At 61.6% G+C, this 24,125-nt stretch overlaps 1 protein-coding gene across 11 annotated transcripts in view; it reads right to left on the bottom strand.

Moving 5' to 3' along the window:
* DLGAP4 (DLG associated protein 4) overlaps positions 1-24,125 on the bottom strand; it is a 178,143-nt gene that overhangs the window by 45,124 nt on the left and 108,894 nt on the right. Inside the window, exons 5-10 of one of the 11 annotated variants that reach the window (XM_074605449.1) lie at positions 23,508-23,561; positions 22,597-22,767; positions 16,645-16,862; positions 13,095-13,209; positions 10,082-10,132; positions 8,703-8,949 (exon numbers count right to left, since the gene is read on the bottom strand). In XM_074605449.1, the coding sequence (XP_074461550.1) occupies positions 8,703-8,949; positions 10,082-10,132; positions 13,095-13,209; positions 16,645-16,862; positions 22,597-22,767; positions 23,508-23,561 (856 nt within the window). Of the gene's footprint in view, positions 1-5; positions 303-8,702; positions 8,950-10,081; positions 10,133-13,094; positions 13,210-16,644; positions 16,863-22,596; positions 22,768-23,507; positions 23,562-24,125 lie in introns of those variants that run through there. The other 10 variants (XM_074605450.1, XM_074605453.1, XM_074605451.1 and 7 more) reach the window with 10 other exon arrangements.

Below are 24,125 nucleotides of genomic sequence, written 5' to 3'. Positions count from 1 at the left end.
CTCACATTGCTTGAGGAGCTCCAGACACAAAGCCATGGGAGACACAAAGGAGGGGCGGAGGGGACCGGAGAAACGCGTCGGGGGGGGGAAGACGGGGGGACGCGCGGGGCGGGGGCGCTGGGCCCGGGTCCCGCGGAGGGAAGGACGGGCCGTGCCCGACGAGAGAAGAAGGAGGAGGCCGGGCCGGGCCGCGCCGGCTGCTCCTGCGGCCCGAGGAGGGAGGAGACGCGCGGAGCCGCCACCGCACTCACCGCGCCCGCCCGCCGCTCCGGCTGCGCGCCGCGGGCGGGGCCGCGCCTTAAAGCCCCGCCACGCCCCGCCACGCCCCGCGCGTCACAACCACGCCCCGCGCACGCGCGGCCCCGCCCCGGGGCGCTCCCACGGCCGGGCGCGGTCACGCGTGTCTTCCCCCCCCCTCCACCTCCGCGGATGCCCCCCGCGGGCGCTCGGCGGGGAGCAGGGTCCCCGCACGCTGCAGGCGCGGGGACAGCGGCCGGTGGCAGCCCCGTGCGTGGCAGGAGCGGGGGGAGCCGAACGCCGCTGAACAAAGCGGGCACCTCCCCTCCCCTTCCCCCCCCCCCCCCCCACGCGGGAGCTTTGTCTCCTCGTCACGGCCGCCGCTGCCACGGTGACATTTTCCCCGGCGCACGCCCCCACGCGGGAGTGGGTTTGGGTGACAGAGCCCGCCGTGCTGCCACCGCCCCCGGCACCCGGCGCCCCGGGGACCCCGAGCTGGGCGGTGGGTGCGGGTGCTGCGGCCGATGCTCTCGCCGGGCCCCAGGCGGAGTGCGGTGTTAGCAGGAGGGAATTCTCCAGTGTGGAGACAAGGAAAGCAGCGGGGGGAAAGGGGACGTTTCCCTGGGTGGGTGTTTGCCGCTGGTGACAGATTTGCCAGTTGACCTCCCTCCTGCCGGGCACGGGGAGAGGGAGCCGGGACTCCCGTCACCGGGTGCTGCTGCTCTGCTTGATGCCGGTGTTTTGTGCCTCCCGGTGAGGCTGCCTGAGCAGGAGTGATGGAGCATGGATGTGTGGAGGGGAGCAAGGTTGGTACAGCTTGTGGGACCGCAGGCACAGCCGCCCTGGGTCCAGCTCCAAGCCTCCGATCCCGCCTTGAGACATGCGGAGCAAGAGCGTGAGGTCGCCCAGGCTGCGGGGTGGGGGGAGACCTCTGGGAGGCTAGAGCCACGCCATACGGCAGGCTGAGGCAAGACAGGGGCCATGGGTGCCCGCAGGCCGGGCACGGCGTGGACACTGCCTCGGGGTGTTTGTCTGCAGAGTGCTGGCCCTCGGGCAGCGCTTGTGGCTCTGCAGGTAGCGGTGTGGACGCGTGGCTCCTGGCTGGAGCACGTGTGCCACCCCAGCTCCTCGCTGTTCCCGTCAGTCCTTGGATGCTCTGGTTTATTTATGACTCGCTGGGTTCGCAGCGGAGCGAGGAGAAGGGCTGGTCTACAGCGAGGAGAGATCAAAGCGCCGTGGGGAAGCACTGCACTCGGCTCACGCGCTGCCGGCTCCGGCAAGCAGGGCTGGGCCGCCGCCGCCCTTGGTGCTCAGCGATGGGATCGCTGTGGATGTGCTGCTTCTGCTCTCGGAAAGAGAGCAGCAAAGTGGAGCCGAGGGAGGATCTCACTGGAGTCAGCCCTGAGACTTGGGACCTGCAGCCCGGGGCCTCTCCCCTCCGCTGCCTGCCAAGGGAAAACCAGAAAACTTGTTTTCCATCCAGCTGCTTTCGGGCTTGGGAGTGGTGAGCAGCTCTGGACTGAGAGCCCCTCAGCCACACCGAGTGTGGCTCTGCGAGGCTCTGAGCCGATCTCTTCCTGAGATACTCGGGAATACCCACGCCATAGCTCAGGAGATGGAAAAAGTAATGGAAAAGCATGCAGGAGAGGGAAAGCAACCCAGAACAAAAGAAACACGCACAAAGAAATCCTCGTTTGCCTGCACTGTCCAAAATCCTGCCATTGCTCAAGTCCGGGTGCACGGCCTTAGCAAGCCTCGTCCATCCCCGCTGCCCTGGCACGTGTGTGTCGTAGCTAAGACCATCGCCGGTCGCTGCTGGGCTGCTCCAGCCATGGCACGAGCCCCGTGGCCACGGAGGGAGGTGCGGAGAGGTGCTGAGCACCGCCGACAGCAGGGACACAGAGCGGCATCTGTGGTTGCCTGGTGCCAGGGCAGCTCTGTGCTCGCCCAGTTCACGCGGATGGCAGCAGGGCCAGCGTGCTGGGGCACTACCAGGCCCCTCAGCCCAAGAAGAGACCGGAGGTGGTCTGCTGTGCCCAGCACATGGCTCTCCAACCAGTGCGGCCCCACAGACAGAGCACTACGCCACGTATGGGCTCCCTGCTGCTGAGGAGGGCACCCCTTGGTGCCTCGGTTTCTCCTTCTCTCCCACGAGGACAGCACTACTGACTCCCTTTCCTGCCATCAAGGCTGATAAAAGCAAGCAACGAGAAGGACTTGGCTTTCTGACCGTATTGCCAAAGGAAAATGCTGGCAGCTGCCTTTCTTTCCCCTCCTTTGTAGATGGCCCCTGCTGGGAGAAGGCAGGCTTGGCCAGGACCTTGGAGCTGTGCTCGCTTCCCAGTATTTAGTCTATGGGCAGCCGTTTCCACCTCCCCTGTGTCTGCACAGCGTCACGTGTGGGCTGCAGCTCCCCCCTTCCTAGGGATCCGGGCAAGTGACGTTTCTGAGGGGCTCAAGCCCACTGCAGTCCTTCCTGGGTGCCGGAGACCTGCGCGCGCAGCAGGCAGCGGACAGAGAGCTTGCTGCACTGGGCGCTGCCTGTGGCAGAGCTGTAACCTGGCAGCAAAGAGCCCCCAGCGCCAGCTTTGCTGAGGCAGGAGGATAGAGATGTTTTGGTTTTGGTGGTGGAGTTGGGAGCAGGGTTGTAGCCAAGGTATGGGCTTCCTGGGGAAAAGGGAGTGCTGGCTGGGCACGGGGCTTGGTGGTGGAGTTTCCATAATAACAAGGAAAAGATCAGAGGTGAAAAACGAGCAGGTAAGCATGGAGAGGAACAGCTGTCATAGATTTCTTTGTGTCCTACAGGCATATGAACAGATCATGGAACGTGTATAGGTACCTTTTTTTTCCCTTACAAACACTGGCGGAGCATGCAACAGAAATCTTTCCCTGGTGCGCACACACACACACACACACAATCTCTCTCTCTCTCTCTAATCCCTTTCCTGCTGGTATGTCAGAGAAAGCTATTTCTGGAACGTGAAATCTAGGTCAAAAAGAAGGAGAAAATCTGAAGGGAATGATAACAGTCTCTCTCCTCAAAGGCCGTACGGGGTCAGCTCTGGCTGATACGATTAGCAAGGGGGCCGCAGTCGTGCCTTGCTCCTCAGCTGCGGCCGCTCACGCACGGGCTGAACAATGTTTCCTGGCCTGGTTTGGTTTTTCCTTTGCCTTCACACCACTACATTTTTTCCCCACACAGAAGAGAAGGCCATGACAGCTGAGAGAGGAGGGGAGCAGAATTTGCCTTCCTACCCAGAGACCAGGTAATCACCATGCACAGAGGAGGAAGAGGAGGAGGAGGAGGAGGAAGGGAGTCTGTACCCATCCCTCACAAGCCAGCGCTACGTGACGTTCCCAGAAGCTGTGGAAACTCATCCCACAGTGAACCAGCCCTTGGGGATTTGGTCAGCACGATGCACGGAGGTGTGCAGGCACTTTGTCTTTCCTCCGCTAAGAACAACCATGCTCCCCCTGCAAGAGCATCCGTGCCGGGGACCAGGCTGGCACCTGCCTTCTCCTGGGGCAGGGTTCCCAGCACAGCAACGGTCCTGGGAGCCGTCTCTAATTTAGTGATGGAAAGAAAAAAAATAAGCAATGCAAAGAAGAGAGAAAACAGGTTGGAGGCAGAAGGGCAGCAATTCTGTCATGGCTTTGGGGAGTATCTCTCCCAGGTAGTGCTCTCATGCCCAGCCTGGGCTTGGCAAAGCTCTGGCATCCGGATGGGCACGAGGTGTGTGCAGCCCTGGCAGCTGTTTATGGGAGCGCTGGTGGCTCTCAAGGACGAGCCTCGTGCCTGGCTCTCCCTGGGGTCAAGTTTGGGCTGCCCTGAAGGACTAGACTTTCTCCAGCTCCTTCTGCTCCAGGCGCTGTGGTTCCTGTGTTGGGCTGGGGGCCTGCAGCCAGAGCTGCCGTCACGGGGTCAGCAGAAAGGGAGAACCGGAGGGTCAGGAGGGTCGCTGCCCTCCAGAGCTCACACTCTCAGGGACGTCTTAACCATTGGTAAGACAGCCCAGCCCTGGGGGAGGCAGAGCTGGGTTCCCTGGCCTCCCTGGAAGAGATCTGGGCACAGGATAAGGAGCCGGGCACCTGGGCTTTCTGGGAACAGGCTGCTGAATGCCAAGGCGGGATGGTCTGAGCAAAGGTGATGTTACCAGATGGCACAGGGAGGACTGGGAGGAGCTCGAGCAGGAACTGGCTTGGTGTGAGCTTTCCCTGCCCTCACTGGTGCCCTGGGTTGAGGCTGGGCTGGGGTCTCCCCGCTGGGGATTCTCACCTCCTTTCGCTGTGCGTGGCTCACCTCGGCTTTCCTGTTTCCCTTGGACATCAAATATTCAGCTCTGTATCGCAAGCAGTTTATTAAGCAAGCGATTCCCAGTGCTGCCTCTAATAAGGAGGAGCTGGGGCCGGGGAGCCCTTTGTAATGCTCGTGAGCGGCGTGCGCGGCTGTCGGCAGAACGCCTGGCAATTAGACGAATAGGTTTCACTGGGGCTTTCGAGCCTCCAGCTTCGCAAGGCACAAAGCTTTGTTTAACGCTGATCAAGGGCAGCTCATCATCTGTCTCGCTGGCTGTCAAATGGGAGCTAATTGCCTTGTAATGCGCCGGTGACACAGGCGTTTGTGGGAGGAACGGGCTTGTCGGAGGTGTGACAGCTGTCAGGGCTCTCCCACCGGGCCGTGCTCCCCACACAGACCCCGAGACTGGCAGCCCTCCGGGAAATGGAGCTGGCTGCACCTCCTCATGCCCTCAGCTGGTGGCTGAACCCCTTTGCTCTATGATTCAACCCCCATTCTGTCCTCAAGGAACGAGATGCCTGTGTCAGCCACAGCGTTGCTGTTGCTGGTGCCTCTTTAGGATGTGTCCCTACAGAGAAGAAACCTAATTTCCCTCTCAGGGACCGGGTACCTGATGAGAACAGGTCCTTTGGGCTGGTGCACAGATGCTGGTGCACGGAGTGTCCGTGGGACGGGAACGTGTGAGGGCTCTCAGTTGTTTCACCCTGGAGCCCTGCGTGGAGCAGAGGCCATGAGCGACCACCAGACCTGCAGATGATGGTGCACCCACTTCTCTCGATCGGTCCAGACCAACCCCACCAAGCTGACAGGTACCAATCTGCTGCTGGGGAGGCCCCTCTCGTACAACACCGACCAATTAACACCTCAGGGATGCACGTTTGCAGGGGGAACCGAGCCTGGGTGGCTGATTAAAGGTGTGACTGCCATCTAGATATGCCTCCTGCCTTCCCCACCATGCACACGCACAAACACAGATGCTCCTCTCCTCTCCACTCCCCCCCCCCCCCCCCAAGAACATTTCCCTCCCCGAGCCCCAGCAGCCAATGCCAAAGGCTGGAGGATGTTCTGGAAATCAGCAGATCTCTGCTGGGTCACGTCAGAGAGAGTTTGCAACCAGACATTTTGAAAGCCCCCTTCTGTGCTACGCCTGCTCTTGCTTCCCGGTGTCAGCCTGGATTTGCGGCGGCGCTGAGCTCAGCATCGGCCGCGCTGCCAGCGAGGAGAGGGTGGGCTGGCGGGGAGCAGGGCGAGCCAGGGTGGGAAGAGCGTGGGGCAGAAGCAGGGCAGAGAGGGTGGTAGGGAGGAGGGAGAGGGCTGAGCAAGTACCCCGTCTCCCCCAGCGGATCTCTTCCAGTCCCTGCCTCATCCTGTGGACTTTGGCTGTGACGACCCTGGAGCGCAGAGGGGGACGTGAAGGGGAGATGTGAGGGCACGGGCATGTTCCTGGGTGGGAAGCCCTGGAGCTGGGCACGAAGATGCTCCCCTTCCTGCTCCCCCTTCTCCCCGCTGCTGGGACGGGGCTCTGACCTGGCTCCCACCAACAGCCCACCTGGGTGCTCTGGCAGCTTTGCCCGCGGCAGATCTGATGAGGCTGCTCCAAACGCCCCCCATAGCTCTGTGGTTTGGGGCCAGAGCTTATGCCAAGAGCAGCCTACCCCCGCTGGACCTGACCCTGGCGTCCCCGTGGGTGACGGGGCTCGCTATCTGCCTCCACCCTACAGCTCTGGTGAGATGCCGGACTCCTCCTGCCCGCTCTGGTGTCTGCCTGGCATGATGTCATGTCTGGGAGCACTAAGGCACCACCTCAATTTCCAAAACTGTTCCTGGGATGGGACCTCTCAGCTCCCTGTGCCCTGTGCTACAGCCAAGCCTCACCTGGGGCACCAGAGCTGGCCAGGAGCCGGGAAGGACACAGGCTGCCTTGAAGAAAATGATGCAGAAGTGATGCAGATCCAAGTGACTTGGAACATCATGGAAAGGTAGTGGGTTTCTCTTCTGGCAAGGACCAGTCAACTTCCCTGAGCATCTCTCTGGAGCCTGCTCCCACCACCCAGCATCCCGGGAAGTCCTCACACCAGCCGAAATGCTGCAGTGAGAGCAGAGCTGCTCCCCACACCGCAGCTTCGCGCAGCTGAACCTTTCGGCTCTGCTCAGGCCTTCGGGAGCCATTTGCAGAAGCAGCATCTCCAGAGCAATGCTCCTCCCTGCCGCCCACAGCCCTTCCATGTGTTTTCCAGCAGACGCACGGACCGCTGTGGAGTGAAGCCTCTGCTGCAGATCCTGCTTTGGTAAAGGCAGCCGTAGGTGGAGCCTGGCTGCACCTAAGGCGTCCCTGGGCCGGGGCAGTGCTGGTCTCTGCAGCAAGGAGCCAGCACCAGCTCATTTTTGAACAGAAACCCAGCTCTTGCCACTCTTTCCTCCTGGGCTTTCTCAGCACCGTGACGTCTCAGCAGCCCTCGCCATTCCTTGCTGTCTTGAGCCGGTGCCCCCAGCATCCTGGCAAAATGGCATCCTGAGGCAAAGCACTCGCCTTCCTTGCTTCCCGCCCCGGAGCTGAATGCGTGGGGCGTCCACAGGAGCCTCTCCGGCAGCACTGCAGGGGGGCACGGCAGTCCTGCTGGGAGCATGGGCAGCCCCGACTCATCCCAGAGGTGCTGGGATTCTCCGGCCATCGGGGAAGGGAGGGCTTGGCAGGCGGGAGAGCCAGCTCAGTGCACCGAGGTGCAGGGTGCTGGGCTCTGGGGCTTGGGAAGGCTCATTAGTGCCTTGAAACTCAGCGCAAGACCTGTTTTTACCCCACACCAGGGATGCTGGGGGTCTCTAGTCTACGTACACCCGATGGAGAGGGGCAAATAGGACTTGACGCATTCGGCACCTGCGTGGCTGCTGCAATTCTTTCGCGGGGAGGGAACACAGCTGGAGCCAGCCTAGCCAAAGGAAGAACTCCCGGCATCTCACCGTCAGGAGACTTTGAAAGACTCGTCTCTAGGCAGCAGCCTGAGGGCTGGGTGCAACCAGGGTGACCCTCTCTGCCCGTTACCTCTTCTGCCGTGCCCACAGGGGACGGGACCAGGGTGCCAGCGCTGTGAGTCCGACACACAGCACCGCTCCGCTTCTGCACGGAGCTGGGCTGCTGCCTGGCTGGCACAGGAGCCGCGCTGGCGAGCCCCATGGCACCCCGCCACCTGGGCTGTGCTGCTCAGGTCTGGGCTAGCTGGGGTCCTGTCCTCACCGGCCACGGCTCAGGGCCCTGGCTGGGCAGGGTCAGACCTGCCTGCGACTCTGCCGGGCAAAATCACAAACCCTGTGGATCTGGAGGGGGCAAATTTGCACCATTCGCCTTTTCCCTCGCATCTGACCCCCCCCAGACCTGTGTCCAGGAGTCCTGCCCTGCGCGGGAACCTGCAAAGAAGTTCATGGTGAACCCCAAAGCCTTGTCGCACCTCCATCGTGGAGGGGACGGAAGCAGATGCCTTCTGCCTTCCCTCCTCCCGTCAGCCCCCATTCCTGCCTTTGGCTGAGGGGCTGCAGAGAGCAGGATATGCTCAGAGCCTGGGGAAGCTGCCAGAGTCCCTGTTGGACTTTTTTCTTCCCAGGAGTTTGTGAGAGAGGTCAAACCTGTCAGCTGTTGCCTGGATTGGGATAATAAGAGGTGCACAGTGGAAAGGAGGAGGAGGAAAGTGGAAGCTAAAGCTATTGCTAGTGTAGGGCAGCAGCCCGCTTGCCGGTGCCCGCAGGACTCCAGGCAGAGAGGGCAGGCAGTGCTCCTGTGCAAGGTGGGCATCCCGCGGCGTGCTCCCAGCCACAGCACTCAGCCTTGGGTTTGGCTTGACCGAGTGAAAGACTTCTGAGCCTCTGCAGATCGCATTAGCCATGCCGGCCAGATCCCAGCAACCAGAGCCCCTCTGCCATTTCAGCGCCCGCATCCGGAGATCCAGCCCCAGCCATCCTAGCAGCACGCCTGGCTGCTGGCCTCCCTCTCCGGCACAGAGCAAGCCCACACAAGCCCACAGAAGTCTTGGACAACCGTGGTTGGAGAGACAGGTGTCTAAGCCCAGCGCCCCACATGCTTGGCACCTCTGGGGCAGTCAGCAGCAGCGTCCCCTGTCCCCGCTGGCCTCGCGCCCCTTCCCCTCCGCCCCCTCTGCCGCACACCGCGGGCACTCACTGCTGTTGGTGGGCAAGGTCCTGCTGCCGCTGAGGCTGCCCGTCGGTGGTGGGGAGATGGAGCGGACGGAGCCCGTGTCCTCTTCCTGGGAGCAGCCCGCCTGGATGGCTCGGAGGTAGCTGTGGCTCCGGGAGCGAAAGTAGCTGGGCAGAGGCAGGTCCAGCACCTCCGCGGCAGCCGACTCGGCCTCGCTGTAGGTAGAGTCGCAGACCGCCTCGTACTGCTCCCCCAGCTCCGGCTCTGGCGCCTGCACGGGAAGAGGGGCAGAGCCAGTCACCCCCCTGCCTGCAGGCAGCCCTTCCCCTTCCCCTCCTGCCCCTCTCCCTGCAGCCGCCCTGCTGCCCCTCCTGCATGGTCCCGCTTACGGCAGACAAGACCGGGTCAGTGCTGGTGCAGTGCAGGATGCCCAGACTCTCTGCTGAGAGAGGGAAGAGAGGACCCTCCTTGGAGGCGAGAGGGTCCCTGCTTGTGGAGTAGGAGAGACTTACCACCACAGCGCCTGTGAAACACCCCCCAGTCTCTGACGGAGAGGCTGAGAGCACGGTGAGGCTGAAATCCCTGTCCAGCCTCCGACCGGTGCCCCTGCCCCACCAGCACAGCTGGGAGACCCCAGCCTCAGCTGCAGGACCCTGCCGGGGCAAGCGTGCTCCTGGGTGGGGGGACACGGCCTGGCCCTACTACCAGAGAGAAGGTGGGGAGGTGTGGGCTGGGGGGACAGCCTCCATGCTTGACCAGGGACAGGCTGCCTGGACTAGTTCTGGCTCGCACCTTCGGGAACCCATCCTAGCCCCGTCCGTGGTGGGGGACCGGGAGAGGGCTTGGCGTCAGGCTGTGGTGAGGCGTGAGGCGAGCAGGGGCTCCCTGCTTCTCCTGCTGCCCCCAGTTCCCTTCCACCCACACCCCCGGCCCTGCCCAGCTCTCCAGGAGCAGCAGCTGCTCAAACCTGGACTCGGGAGAGGCTCGCCCGGGTTAAACCAGAGCCAGCCTAAAGCAGAGCGTTCTGAAACGCAGACGAGAGGTGCTGAGATTGGCCCTGTTGCCCACTTCCATCTCTCCTGGCCCTTTCTTTGGCCTCAAGGACAGTATTTCTGCCCAGCATTGGCCTCTGAGCTCCACAAAGTTTGGTTCAAAAATTTCACCTACTTTCTCCCTAAAACTGACAGTCCCTGACCCCCTGCCGGGGCTGGGACAACCAAGCTCTCCAGCTGCCCTGCAGTTGGAGCACTGCCTCCTCCTCCTCCTCTTCTTCCTCCTCCTCCTGCCGCTGGTCCCAGGTGTGGGCTGATCCCACAGCCTGCCTCGCGCCCTGCCATGGGTGTCCAGGCTGACCCGAGAAAGCTCCATGAGGAAGGCAGAGGGAAACGCCAGTGGGACGGTACCTGCTCTCCATGGGTAAATATCTGAGGGATAAGTGAGGGGGGTCCAAAGATCTGGAAGAAAGAGTTGGAGAAGGTTAAAGGCCAAGAATGGGGGAGCCCCTCACACAGACAGCCATTGCACAGGGACTGAGGACGAGGGGAGCGGACGGCCCGTCCCCCAGGGCCACCACTGCTGACACTTCAGTACAAACTTCAGAGCTCATAAGATGCCAAGCAAGATGCCGCACAGGCCCCTCAGACAGCGGCACAAACACGGCATGGCAAAGCTCCACGGGACGCCTCCCAGAGGGAGAGAAGCTGCTGATGCATTCAGCCTGTGGTATGCACCATATATCAGTGTATATACACAGGGCACACTTGGGACACACAGTGCTGGGACACCCCTTGGCACACATGGGTTGCCAGCGGCTGCTGGACGAGGGTTGGTGTGGCTCCCACTTAGCACCTTTGCAAAGCCCTCAGCACTGGCTAACACATCTTAACATGGCCAGGAGCAGCGACGGGCCTCCACAGCCCGCAGAGCCATGGTGGATGGGCGGTCGGAGTGCTCCACGTTGGGGAAACTGTCCTGCACATTGATGGGGTCGGACTGGCCACCTCACTGCTGCCTCCTCTGTTCCCACACCAGGAAGAAGCCACACAGAAGCGGTGCTGCCTTCCCTCCATAGCAAAACCACGGCACACACTCGGCATTAGGACAGACGCCCGACAGACACTGAGCTGCCTGTGGGGAGGAATGCCTTCTCCTCCTCTCCACCCCTGGTCTGCGGAGCACATCAACCCTCTAGCTCTGTCCTGCACGAGCTGCCCAAGATGACCCACCTTGGGAAGGATCCAAGTTCAAAGTGTACCTGAGGGAAGAGGCTTAGCTCCGGGGGCTGGGCCTGGCCCTTCTACACAGGGCACAGCTCAAAGCATGGATAAGCAGTGTTGGGGGCCACCAGCTGGCTCTCTCTGGCCACTGGTCCCCTTGGTGTGACAGGGGGATGCTGACATGCACACGTGGTGAACCCTGGACTTCCAGAGGTTTGCAAGGTGGAGGTCACCTGGGACAAAACCAAGCGGAGTGGACTTGTCTTGCAGAACTGAGGATGCTTCTATGTGGGAGGACACTAGAGTCTTGCCGGACACACAAGGAAGGTGTTGGAGGTCACACAAAAGTGAGGGCAGAGTGGGAGCTGCCTCTGGCACTGGAGGAAAGCGCAGGTCAGACCCACCAGAGGATGAGACCAGAACACACTGGTGTCTGTACCGCTCCATCCTGGATCAACACATACGCAATTCGTGGGAGGCCTCTAAATCCCAACCCAGCTGCAACCGAACTCTCTCTGGTGTGGAGGAAAGCGGGCAGAGTGCACATGGTGACAGCGGCCCCCACTTGTGCGGGTGCTGTGGCAGCCAGCGTGCCCCCAGCGTCACAGTGCTGCCAGTCTGGAGCTGGGCTGTTTGCCTGGGCACGTTGTGGGCCGCTCAGATCCTCCAGCTCCAAGATCCTTCGGATGTCTTCACGGGGGTGCTGCACTCAGCTGCTGAGTGGCAGCGTTAGACAGGGAGAAAGCACAAACTCAGCCCACCCATTGTCTTCACGCAGAGACCTGGCTTCAGACATGGATTTACACGCAAAAGACAAGAACGCGACGGTCCTGACCCCTTCTCTGTGCAATGAGACACCCGGCACGTTGCTGTTGATGGTACAAGGAACGAGACTGACCACAAGGAACACGTACGCCCATGAGTGGTGCCCCATGCCCTTCCCCAAAAGCCCTCCACCAGGGGCTCCAACTGCTCGGTGACAGCAGGAGAAACCAGCCATGGGGCCGGAGAGGCTGGGCTGGGCCAGAGGAGGGCTCAGGGCCCCGCAGGCCTGGAGGGGAACGCTGGAGAGCACAGCCCGCTCACCCTCCTCCATGCTCTGGTCTGTGATGCCCATCCCGCTGCTTTGAGCGCTGCCTCGCGCCGCCACCCTTGACCGCTGGGCACAGGCAGAGCGGAGCAGCACCGCAGGGGCACGTGTGTGCGTGTGTTCCATGCGGACACGTGTGGACAGAGACGGGACATGGCAGAGGCCCAGGGTGACAGTGAAATGGCTGGGTGAAGCTTGTGGAGCCATTGCTCCATTGGCTGCCCTGGGAACCTGCGTACCGAAAGGACGGGTCCCCGTCCCGGGGCTGAGATAAGCACATGGGACCTCTGCAAAGGCCTCATCCAGGCATGGATTATTTCCTGGCCTCTGAAGCCGCCGGCTTATAACCACCCAAGCCCTGAGCTGCTCCAGAGCAATCCCAAGGGGAGGCATAATGTGGGATGGGCAGTTAAACCCCGTTTGTATCCCAGAGGTCGGGGTCAGGGCATGAGCCCACCCTGGGGGTTTGCCACTCACCATCAGTGCCTCGCTGGCATCCTTGGCTTTGCCCTTCCCAGGGCACCAGGAATATCCAAGGGAGACGTCCCCAGCTAGCTGGCAGGACAGAACTATGGGCACCCTGTTCCTGGGTCCGGTCTGCTGCACGAGGGACGAGGTCCTCAGAGCTAAGCAGGGTTACTGTCCCCAGTGACCCGCTGCAGGGTCCCAGGTTGGACGCCAGCCTTTACCCCGGCTCTGTACCCACCCAGCGGGCGTGAGGAGCTTGCAGCAGGAGCGAGCAGCCTTGCAGGTGGCTTCTGGGTGGTGACACGGTGGGACTCTGCGTTTAGAGCAGCCCTGAGCTTCACCCCTGGCTGTGAAGCATCACTCTGGGCTACCATACCTGTGGCCATGGCAGAGTGACTTCAGCTGCACCAGCAGTGCCCAGAGGAGGCAAAGCTAGAGGAAGGGGGGTATAATACGAATCAGAATTAAGGAGCCGGCCTTGATACTTCGGTAAAGCTGCCAGAGAATAGGGTGTGCAATTCCTGGAACGCGGACAGTGCCTTATTTTGAAGGGGGAAAAAGATGTCCCCCTCTCCCCCCAGCTGGCCTCCTTTCTCACGGGGGCGTGCTGGTGCAGTGGGGCTCAGCGCTCCAGCATCTCACCTGGCTGATGCAACTGGACTCATTGACGCTGTCAGGGATCTGGTTGTATTCTTCCTCCCAGGTTGGGAACTTCGGAGGTAGGAGGATCTCAACAGAGTCCAGGCGGTCCAGGCTCCTGCCAGCAGAGAGAGAGGGCGTGAGGGGTGTCCCCATGGCGTGGGCAGCGCCGGGGCCGCGCTGGAGCTGCCGCCCTGCCAGGAGAGCCAGACCACCCCTGCCCGCGGCACCCTCTGCCAGGCACAGGGACACATGGCAGCATGGAGACGATGCTGGGCACTGAGTCTGCTGCTCGGCCCCGGTTGCAACTCCTGGAGCAGGAGGAAGCACTTTCTCACCTTGCTGGCCCCTGGCTTGAGCTATTGAGTCTGGCACACGGGTGAAGGTTTGTGGGGTGCAGGGGAAGCAGAGGGGACAAGACCTCGGGTTCTGCTGCCCCCAAGAATGCACCGCAGACGCCATTAGTCCAGCCGAACCCCAGGGAGCACATGGGATGGCATAGTGCCAGCCCCCAGAGGCACAGTCCTGGTGACAGACCAGCTCTTGCACAGGCTGATGCTGGGGGCCAAGGGGTCAGGGAAGCCGGCTCTTCCCTGCCTGGACTGGTGGGGAGGGGGTGTGAAAGGTGGGGTGAGAAATGGCTTTTAAATAGCGTTTTGTGAACTTTCCAATTGGAAACATCTGCAGGATATTTTTAAATTATTATTATTGTTATTATTTTTATTTGTGTAGAGGAACCCAAAAGTTTATCTGGAACAAGATGAAGGGGAGCCAAGCCTGGCTGACAGTGCTGCGGGAGCAGGGGGTGTGTTGGGATTTCCAGAGCAGCTTTGGCTGCAGGCTCTGGGAGAAGCACTGTCCCTGTGCCCCGGGGGCTCAGCAGCAGCCTCTCAAGCAGAAGAGCAGGGCTGTCACTGAGCCTGACCCAGCCAAGACCACGGCTACGACCTCTGCTGAGACCCAGGCACACAGGGGCTGGGAAGGATGTGGAAGGATGGGAGGGACGTGGGAGGAAGAGGAGGGATGTGGGAGGAAGAGGAGGGACGTGGGAGGAAGAGGAGGGATGTGGGAAGGATGTGGCTCCCCCATTCTTCTGTTCCACCATGAGACCTTGCGTAAAGGATTCCTTGTCACAGACCAGGTGGGTCATGGTGGAGGACCTGGTTATCCGCTCCAGCCTGGGAGAGCTGTGGGGACTCTCCCTCTTGAATTGCCCACGGTCCCTACAGAGGACCCTTGGGGTGCTGCTTCCCCCATGTCCAGCAGGGCTGTGGGTCCAGAGGTCTGTCCTTCAGCCTGGGGAACAGCGAAGCTGTGGGCAGGGTGCGTCCCACCTGGGCAGGAGTCCTGTGCAGCCTGTGGACCTCCAGGAAGGACTGTGGCACCTCCTGAGCCTCCATCCTGGGACACGGTCAGAGCAGGGAGGAGTCTCTTCTGCCGCGGGTGACGGAGGAGACACCCAGCCTCCAGGGGACCCACTGCTGAGTGGTCAAGGGCAACATGGCGCCCGAAGCCCCGGGCTATCTGTTTATCACCTGTTTTCCCTCAGCCTGAGAGGGTTTTGTCCGTGAGCTCACCGAGCGCCCGTGGCGTGAGTCAGTTGTGTCCTCGGGCAGGCAGTGTCCCTGACAGCCTCCCCGTGCCCACCCCACTGGCCTTCACCCCGACCCATCCTCGCAGCCTGCCTGCCTGCGGGGAAACCGAGTCACAAAGGGGGCAACGGATTTTGGAAGGGCAGAGACCCTCTCACAGGGACGGATCGCGTCTCACTCCTCTGCGCCTTGTCCTGGCTAAGGCTGCAGCTGCCCTCCCTGTGGTCTCTCCTGTCCTGCACCTTCTCCTGTCCCGCACCACAGGCCCGGTGCCCCAGAGATGTCCCCAGCAGCTCTGGCCAAGGAGACCGAGGATCTTGGCGAGGGCTGGCCTGGGGCTGTGCCAAGGCAAGGTGGCCCCACTGTGGTCCCAAAGGCTGCGCCAGGCCTGCGGGGCACCCCAGGGAAGCCCCACACCAATCAAAGCGGCCACAGCATCCGAAAAGCTCCTTGGTGAGGGGGGAGAGGTGAGGGGGTGGTCGGCAGATGGCAGCCGTGCTCATGCTCTCGGCCGCTGCTCCCGCCTGGCCTCTGCCCGGCACAAGCCCTCGCCAGCCTGCGCCAGAGGGGACACGGGCAGGCCAGGGTGCCACGTCCCAAGAGCTGTGGAGCCCCTTCTTTCCCTCCAGCAAATCTCCTGCTGGTGACCAAGCCCTGGCAGCAATGGCCGTGTCCAGCCCAGCCCTGCCCGGAGCCCTCCTTTCCCGGGTCGCTGCACCCCCGGCTCGGCCGACTCTGCCCCTCCTGCTCCAACACCCTGCCCTGACTTAGCTCCTTCCCCAACGACGCCCGTCCGTGGGCTCCGGCTGGACCCCAGCAGCCCAGGTGAGGTCATACCCTGACGGACATAGGACCTAATGGACAACGAGCCCAAGATACGAAGAACCTCAGTCTCTCAACTTGGGTATTTTGCATCAGAGACCCCTGTAGCCAACTCTGCTCCCCCTGGAGTGGATGTGAAAGCAGGGAACAGGGATGGATTCAGAGCAGGCCTTTCCAGGGCTCCCCGCAGTTAATTTTGTCACCATCTCTCAGCAGAAAGCAGCATCTGGCCTGCAATCTGAAGCCGCCATGAGGGGTCTCCCCACTGCCTGCTGCACCCTCACTTCCTTCTGGCTCTGTCTGCTGAACATCAGTGGCTCAGCCGCGGTGGCTCCCGCCTCCTCCTGCCCCTCTGTGCTGCTCACGTCCTCCCGAGCTGCAGCATCTGAAACATTGATGGCCTTGTCCCCAGAAGCGGAGTGGCTGGTGAGCATCACCGGCACCACTGCTGGTCAGGTGCTCCACACAGACCCCGTCCTGCAGGGACCAGCCTCTTGCCCAGCAAGCTTTTGCTGTGTTCCCCTTCCTCTGCTGTCTGTCTGGCTCAAGCCACCATGGGTCTTCCTCCCTCAATACCTGGTCTCAAACCTCTTAGGTCATCTCTCCTGGCCTCAGGGTATTACCCAGCCTAGTGTGACAACGGGGCACTTTCTGGCTGGTCCCAGAGTCCCTGGGAGACCTGTGGAGCAAAGCAGGTGACATAGTCCCAGCAGCGCGCCGAGTGTCCTCAGCCATGCTGGCTGAGCATCTTCTACATCTGAATAGCATCATGGGGTTGGGATCTCCGCACTCCCTCAGAGGAGCAGATGCTTAGAGAGGAAATCCACACAGCTCCATCAAAGGACTGCCCTCCCTACCACTGAGGGGACAGGGACCTGGAGCAGGTTCCTAACACCAGGGTTATTTGGAGTCACTGGGATGGAAAGGTCTCTCCATTCCTCTGCCACGTTTTCTCCTGTCCTGCTTGTCTCCTCCTCTGCCTGCCCCACGGGCAGTCTGAGCTGGTGTGCAGGAGCCCTGATGGGCTCTGATCCTCACATGGGGTCTCCATGTGGGCGCTGCCGGCTAGACCCCACGGACTGCTTCTGGGGTGGCCCCTGGAGACCTGTGCAGAGCTCCTAGAGGAGCTCCAGCGTTACCTTTGTGTGGTGCTCTGCTCACTCAGGGACTGTTGGGTGGCCTTGAGGTAACTCTGCCTCCGAGCTGCAGTTTTCGGGGATGGTTTGGGGCTGGTTTCTGAGTCTTCGCTATCATCATCCCCCATGGCTTTGATGTAACTCCCGCTCCGCATGCGCCGGCACGGGATCTCGCTGTCTTTGTCCCGAGACAGCGTGTTGTTCCACTCCCCCTGAGGCACCTGCAAGAGCAAGGAGAGTATGAGCAGATGTGAGGGACAGCACCCCCGGGACCAACGGGATCATGGGGACTTGGGGGGACTGGTGGTGAGGACAACTGTTGGACCCTCAGCTGGAGTGGAGTGGGAATGGGCAACGCAATTCCCTTCCAACCCTCCCTTACCAGTTCATGCCAGGCAGCCCTGCATTTGATCGCCTGTTTTAGCACATCTACCCACAGCCATTCACCCCCGTCCCCCCCCCCCCCACTGCAGACCACCTTCACACCGGACCATGCTTACACAGTCGATACAAGCTGCACGATGCCAGACATAACGGGGAGGGAAGAGTCTCACCAGGTTTGCGCTGGGCACCGGGACAGGAGTGGCACACGGATGTTCAATGCAAAGCCCACGCTCACTTAACGTAAAGTGCACATACTGTTCAGGCCAAGGCAATCAAGAGCTATTGTAGACCAGGACTTGTGGATCAGAGCCCAGACCTTCACTAGGTCCAACAGCCTTTAAGGTTTCGGAGTTGAATGTGACACTTAGTGGCTGAAATTAATTTCTGACGCCAGACCAGACCTTCAGAAGTCCCTCTAGAGCAGCTTGGGCACATAGACCTTGTGCCGGCCTCTCTGCACAGATGAGTAGTACCTTGCGCGAGAAAAGTACTTCTAACTGCACCGAGATGACAACTCTGCAATTAACTTAAGGCAGACATAGTGTCTCGTTGCCTCGTTAGAGACGGACGAGCTGATGTTTCCACTAGGGGCCTGAAGCACTGAGCAACTGAGGTGGGCAACACCCCCGCCTGCCCGTCCTGCGAAGGGTTTGGGTAGGTGATCGGGGCACAGCCAAGGTATTCGTTCGTCCAGCAGCAGAGCCAGGCATCAGCCCAGGACTGATCGGGACAAGAGCCCCGCGCGGTGTGGGACTGGCCTGGAGAAAGATAGGGCAACCTGAGTTGCCGGGAGCAAGCCTTGGTTTCGTGGCTAACTTGGTTTGTAGCTGGCCGTTGATCTGCCCTTGAGCTAAGGAGACATGGTCAAGGAGAAGCAAAGGAAGATGTGAGGACTGCAGCAATGTGCAAAGCATGCAGACACCGGGACAGCCCGAGGCCCCCCGGTGTGCTGGCTGGGGACCGCCATGGGGAGCAGCAAAGGGTCTTGTGCTGAGCACAGCTCGTGCCGGCGAGAGCATCCACGTTGCCTCTGACGGATGGAGCTGTTGGATTTGCCCAGCTCCCCGGGGGGCCGTGGATCAATCAGCCAGTGTTTATATAGTGCTTTGGGGACGCACGAAGCCGTGTTGCAGCTAACTGTGATGAGCCAGAGCTGTTAAGCACAGCGTGGTTCCTCTTCACCTCCTTGTTCACAGCAGGCATGTTCTGTGGGAACCAGAGCCAGCTTGAGGGTGCCGTCTGCTGCTGCTGGGGTGCAACATCTTCAGGTGAGCTTCAGATCTCCAGCCAGTGGCTTCTTGTTCTCCTGAGAGGGCCTGAGGTGTGCCAGATGCGGGCTCAATCCACGCGCGACAGCGTAGCTCACTCTGAGGGCTTTCTTCTGCCCGCAGGAGTGAGGGGTTCACCCCACGTCCTGCCAGCCTGCTGCTGTCGTGTGTCTGCTCGGGAGAAGGCAAGGGGTGACCCCAGTGCCATGTGAAGCAGAACCCAAACAGCCCGTGGGACCGCTTCGGTGATGGGGCTCCTGCCGCGATGTGTGCCCATGAGCCAGGACCCGTATTACTGGGGGACATGGAACAGAGAGCCAGAGGCATCGTGCCGCCTGTGTGCCAGATCCAGCTGTGGACCGACGTGGAGCGAGTCTCCCACGTGAGACACGAGCCTGGCCGGGCCTCCCTGGCTCCGCGCCCCGCTGCTGCAGGTTGCCCCAGCTCTTTCCACTCTGCCTCCCGCAAACTTCATGCTTGGCGATGGCTTCTGGGCTGGCTGCTTGCAAGACTGCCCAGCTCAGGAGATACTGGGTGTTATCCAGCAGGTTCCTACAAAAGTAAGAGCAGAGAACCCTTTCTCTCCTGGGTGTGAGCGCTCCCTCTGCTCCAGCTGCTTGCACTGGGTGGCCCTGTGGCCAGCCAGGAGGGACCCTGCTGGCTCCACCTGAGTCCTGCCATGGGAGGGATCCCACAGGTCACCGTGGTGGCTGGCTCTGACCTTTCCTAAAGGAGACAGGGGCCCTGAGAAGCACTTCTATACCCATCATCTTGGCATCAGGTCTGACTTGACACTGCATTTTGCTGCCTGCCCTCGGCTCAGGACGAGTCGCAGCCTCCTGCCTGCAAAGGTCTTGGGCCAGCAAGGGGCTGGGGCAAGGGGACAGACAGGGCTGGGGTCTGCAGCCCCTGGCTAAGGAGGTGAGAGCTTGCCAGCAGCCAGGCATGGGGGCCAGGGGACTACACAGCCGTGTCTTACGCAGAGGCGAATGCTGTATTTTGTGGGGCAGTGGGAGGTGCCGGGCTCAGCTCGGTGAGCCCGAGGACAGAGGGGTCATTAAGACCTCAGGCTCCCGTGGCCGCTCTGCTGCTGCTGCTGCTGCTCGAGGGCAGGCTCTGCGGGTTGCTCAGCTCTGCCCGGGCTTGCGCATCTGCCTCCCGACCGTGGGCACTCTTGGCTCTCGGCACAGGAACATGAAGACGGGGTTTTTGGTATGTCTCTGCTGGTGCAGCAATGCCTACAGCTGCCTGAGCTGAGCATCCCCAGCACTGCCTGCCCCGTACGATCCCTGCCCCTCTCCTAGGGACAGCCTCCACCAGCTTCCCCACCGCATTGCGGCAGCCCGCTAGTCCTCACTCAGCTGCCTTATTTCTCCTTTCCCTTGCCTCTCCTCTGCTTTGTGCCTTGCCAAGGCAGCAAGAAACAAAGCTGCTCTCAAGGTGCTCCACATTCGAGTTTAGCAGCGTCAAGGGGAAGGAAGATGCTTGGCAGGACACCCCTTGAATCTGGTGCCCCAGTTCGGAGCGTGTCCTGCCTCTGTCTGCGCACAGAGTCCACAGGGACTCCCACAGCTCTTGCTCCTGTGGGACAGAGCAGGACGAGCGTTTCAAAAGTGCCACACCTGACAAGTAGGTGTCCTTCGGGATCTTTGGAAGCAGTGCAGGTACTTGAGGTGCTGTTCAGGGTCCTCCAGGGCGCTTCTCTGCAGCTTGAGGCACCTGAGGAGCCTGTCCCGTAGTCTCTGAAGCTCTGCGATGGGGCTGAAGAGCCCAGAGCACCTCCTGTCGTCAAGGGGCAGACCTCGACGGTGGCCAGTGCAGCACCTTGATGGCAGCAACTTCCCTGGCAGCTGAGCCCCTGGGAACTGAACACAGCCTGTGTCTTGTGTTGTACCTGGGCCTGGCACAGAGAAGATCAGGAGGCTCCTCACGGGCTGTGAGAGTTTTGCTGCTCCTCCTCATGCTGCTCCCCCAAATGTAGGCTTGGTTCTGCCCATGGTTGTTTGGTTGGTGTGAAAGGGGTGGGAGCAAGAGGATGCCCAGGTCAAGAGCCTTTGCAGGTGGCTGCTGGCACAGAGGGCTTGGGGATCCGCCCTGCCCAGTGGCCGCACAGGAGGGGAGGCATGGGCAGCGGAGATGCTCTGCCAGGCTTCAGCATCATCCTTTCCGCCTGGTTTTCATCCATGCGGTGTCCCATGGCGCAGGTATGTGGGATTCAGGCAGGTGCCACCCCTGGGAGCTGGGCTCCACTGACACCATCCTGCCACAATGCCGCACGCTGCAAAGAAGCAGCGTCTTCTGCTCGCTGTGTCATAAACTGAGCGTGGAGGCAAGAGGAAAGAAGGGGCCACACAAAGGTTTCCCCCTACCCTTATGCTGCCCGGGGCATTCCCCAGTCACCTGCAGCATTAAGAGAGGGGAGAGAGGAGAGAAGGGAAAAACTCCAGTCCTGGGTGCTGGGCAGGGGCGAAAGAGCTGCACCCGTTGCTTCGGTGAGGTCTGGGGGAAGAGAGACTGGCGGAGCAAACAGGGCTTCCATTCGCATATGTGCCAGCTCCGACATGCAGCCCAGCCCCGGCACACACAGACATGCACCACACACGAACACACCCGCCGCGACGCCCGCGGGGCCGGACGCACAGCGTGCAGCGATGCACGTGCCATGCAGCCCGGCTCCAACGCAGAGAGACTGAGCCCGATGCGGGGACACCGCTGCTCCCTCCAGGGCCGGATCCCTCGTGGCGTCCTGAGGGCAACGTGTGGTCTCAGGCACGTCCTCAAGAGACAAAGCTGGAGCCCAGGCTGCCTTCGGGCCCCATCTGTCCTTTTGGCAGGGCACCCTCTGGGAAGGACCTGGGCCGGGTTTCCTGCCCCATGGGAGCTCTGTGGGGCTGGCGTGAGCGCAGACAGGATCTGTGCGGTGGCTGGCACTGAATGGGCCACCCGCTCTGGATTACGAATTTATCTTTGGGGCTACTGGGGGTTAAGGAAGCTTCGGTGCTGTCTGACTGGAAGTGGGGTTGGGGAGGCTAATCCGGATGATGCAAAAGGCTAATGGTGCCTGTGGTATGACTCTGTCCCCCTGGGAGCCCCAACACTGCCCGTCCCTTCGATGTAGTCTCGGTATCCACGAACATGGGTCCCAGTCTGTGTCTGGGGCAGAAATGCTGCTCAGCCCTGCCCGCTCCTGTCCACCACTGCCTGGGGCAGCTCTCACTCCAAGGAGCCTCTTGCCCATCGGGATCCTGACCCCTCAGCCTCTTCCCTTGCACCCTCAGCCACCTGTGGGGCCCATGGGGAGGGGAGACCAGGGGATGGGGAGCACAGCCTCCCTACCTGGGGACTGTGCTCTAAGGAGAGTGCTGTGTCCCCTCGGGGACTGCTCTGACAAACCCCTCCCTCTGATGGGACAGGGCTGGACCTGGAGCTGGGTCATCACCCGCTCCCGTCTCCAACACTGGGGTCTGGGGATGGGCCTGGGAACATCACATGGGCCACTAATAGTCCCCGATGAGTCCCAAGACTACCCAGAGCCTGCAAATGGGGCAGGGGAGGTGAATAGCCTTAAGGGGCTTACCCCAGCCTGGAGGCTGGGGGGTTCTCTTGGTCCCCATCCCACTCCTCCTGCCCTCCCTCATGTCAGAGGACACGTCTCCACCTCTGGGACTCACCGGGCTTCTCCGCCTCGCAGCAGCCCTGTCCACAGCAGGGCAGGGCCTCCGTGCTCCCCAAGCACTGGGCTCTGCGGCCAGGCAGATGGACGTGGTCCCTCGCTGGGGCACAAGCAGGGAGCGGGCTTGTCCTGACCCGGGGAGGGGGGGCGGGTGGCAGAGGACATGGGGCTTTGCAAAAGGGCATTTCCCACACAACAGGTTCCAGAGGTCACTTCTCCATCGCCAGCTTAGTCCCCTTCCCGTGCCGAGAAGGGGTCTGGATACAATCGCCCCGTCCTACTTCGAGGACCCTGTGCCCTGCCCTCTGGGGTCACCCCGGGCATCTGGGGCAAGGTCAGCCCAAGCATCCAGGACCTGTTGGCTTGTAGGGGCACCAAATAAAATGTTTTCTGGACTGGGTGCCCCGGATCGTGACTTTGCTGGTGAGATGCTGCCGCCTGCGGGGGCTGCCCCAGCCGCTTGGGATGCCGGTGACACCCCGGTGCCCCTCCGGCCATGCCGACAGGAGCTGCTGGCTGGCTGCGCTCTGAGTCTGTTGGCGCAGGCTGCCGACCCCATCCGACGGTCCCAGGAGGGTCAGGGCAGGGAGGGAGCTGGGCAAAAGCTTCCCCTCAAAACAAGATCCCTACCTGGCCGCTGCCTGCGTCGGTCGGCCCCGGGCTGAGGGGCTGGTCCCACCTCCGTGGGGGCTCGCTCGGCTGCAGCGGGGCGGCACCCGTGTCCTCCCAGCCGAGCGGTGGGGCTGCCCAGCTGCTGGCCGGGCTCACGCCACCCAGCTGTGCCCACAGCCCTCCGTCAGGCTGTCGAGAAACGGAGGCTCATTACATGGGTGGGGAAGAACGAGCAGGGCAGACTCGTACCCCCGGCTGTGGCCAAACCCCGGGAGTTGGGGGGCTGCTGGGGTCGCATCCAGCCCCCGGGGCCGCCTGTGCCGGGCTCTGCCGCCGCAGCCAGAGGGGGATCAGCGGATGTTTTTTCTGCAGATCTTTAACCTCCTAAGGCTTAACTGAAAGGGGGGGGGGGGGCAAAGAAAAAGAAACCAGGCCGAGAACATTTTTTCTGATGACGTTCCTGATGTAATAAGTCCCTCTGAAATTTGATTTGCAGCCGTGGCCAGCAAGGTATTGGAAGCAGAGTGTGCTTCAATAATTCATTGCTCTTTAAAGCTTCTAAGCCCGCTGGCCACAGCCAGGGGAGCCCATGACACCTTTGCATTAAAAAGGATGCTGGAGATTTATATACATAGACTAGCCCCCTCCTCCCCCCATCCAGGCCTGGCTTATTTATCTTCATTCCTCTCTCTAGGGCACAACCAGGTCTATGTTCTTCAAGCGCCGCTTTTTGAAACCGCCACAGTGACCTGGCGCTCTTGGTGACGGAGCGGCTGGCGGCGGGGGGGGGTGGGTTCAAACCAGCATTAGCCATGCAGGCTTCTGCCATGCAAGCGGGGCGGCTGGCACTTCCCTCCTGGCCCACAGCCCTGCCCGGCGCGCGGGGGAGCAGCAAAGGCAGCCATGCCCCGCAGAGCTGCAGGTCCTACCAGCGCTCCGGGGAAGCTCTGTAGAGCGGGGCTTACTGGGCACGCCGGCACATCCTTGCGACGCGTGGATATAAGGGGTTAAGCATTAGTTATTACTGGTGGCCTTCGGACCGTGGGGTGGCGGCGGTGTTTGGATGGGGCTGTGCCTGGGTGGGATATGAGCTGCGGTCCCTCGGCACGCCCGGCTGCGTGGGCACCGAGAGGAAACAGCTTCACGTGGGCAACTGCCCACCCGGCTGCCCAAGAGCCCGAGTCCACCCCACCACAGACAGCATCTGCAGGGTCTGGGTGGGCGGTGGGGACGTGCTGGGTCCCGCAGCAAAGGGGGATGGCAGCAGAGGGTGCAGAGGCTGCAGGGTGGGCACATCACCTCCTCCCCACGCTGCCACGGCCCAGCACAGGGGCTGGGGGGGGTCCTGGGGCAGCAGGGGGAGCCAGACCCCGTCAGCACCCGTGTCCCCACAGGAGAGGTGGTGGTCTGTCCCCAGGGCCTTGGTGAGCGTAACCCCCCCGCCCTCTCCTGGCAGTGTGACTTGAGGTGAACCAGACAGTTCAGTTTTAGAACATCTACTGGGCAACAGGGTGCCTACCGAGAAGGTGTCCCCTGTCTTCCTGCGC

The sequence above is a fragment of the Larus michahellis genome, chromosome 12, assembly GCF_964199755.1.
Source record: "Larus michahellis chromosome 12, bLarMic1.1, whole genome shotgun sequence".
NCBI lineage: Eukaryota > Metazoa > Chordata > Aves > Charadriiformes > Laridae > Larus > Larus michahellis.
The sequence above is the reverse complement of the archived record's forward strand: the minus strand, read 5'-3'. Positions and strand labels throughout refer to the sequence as shown.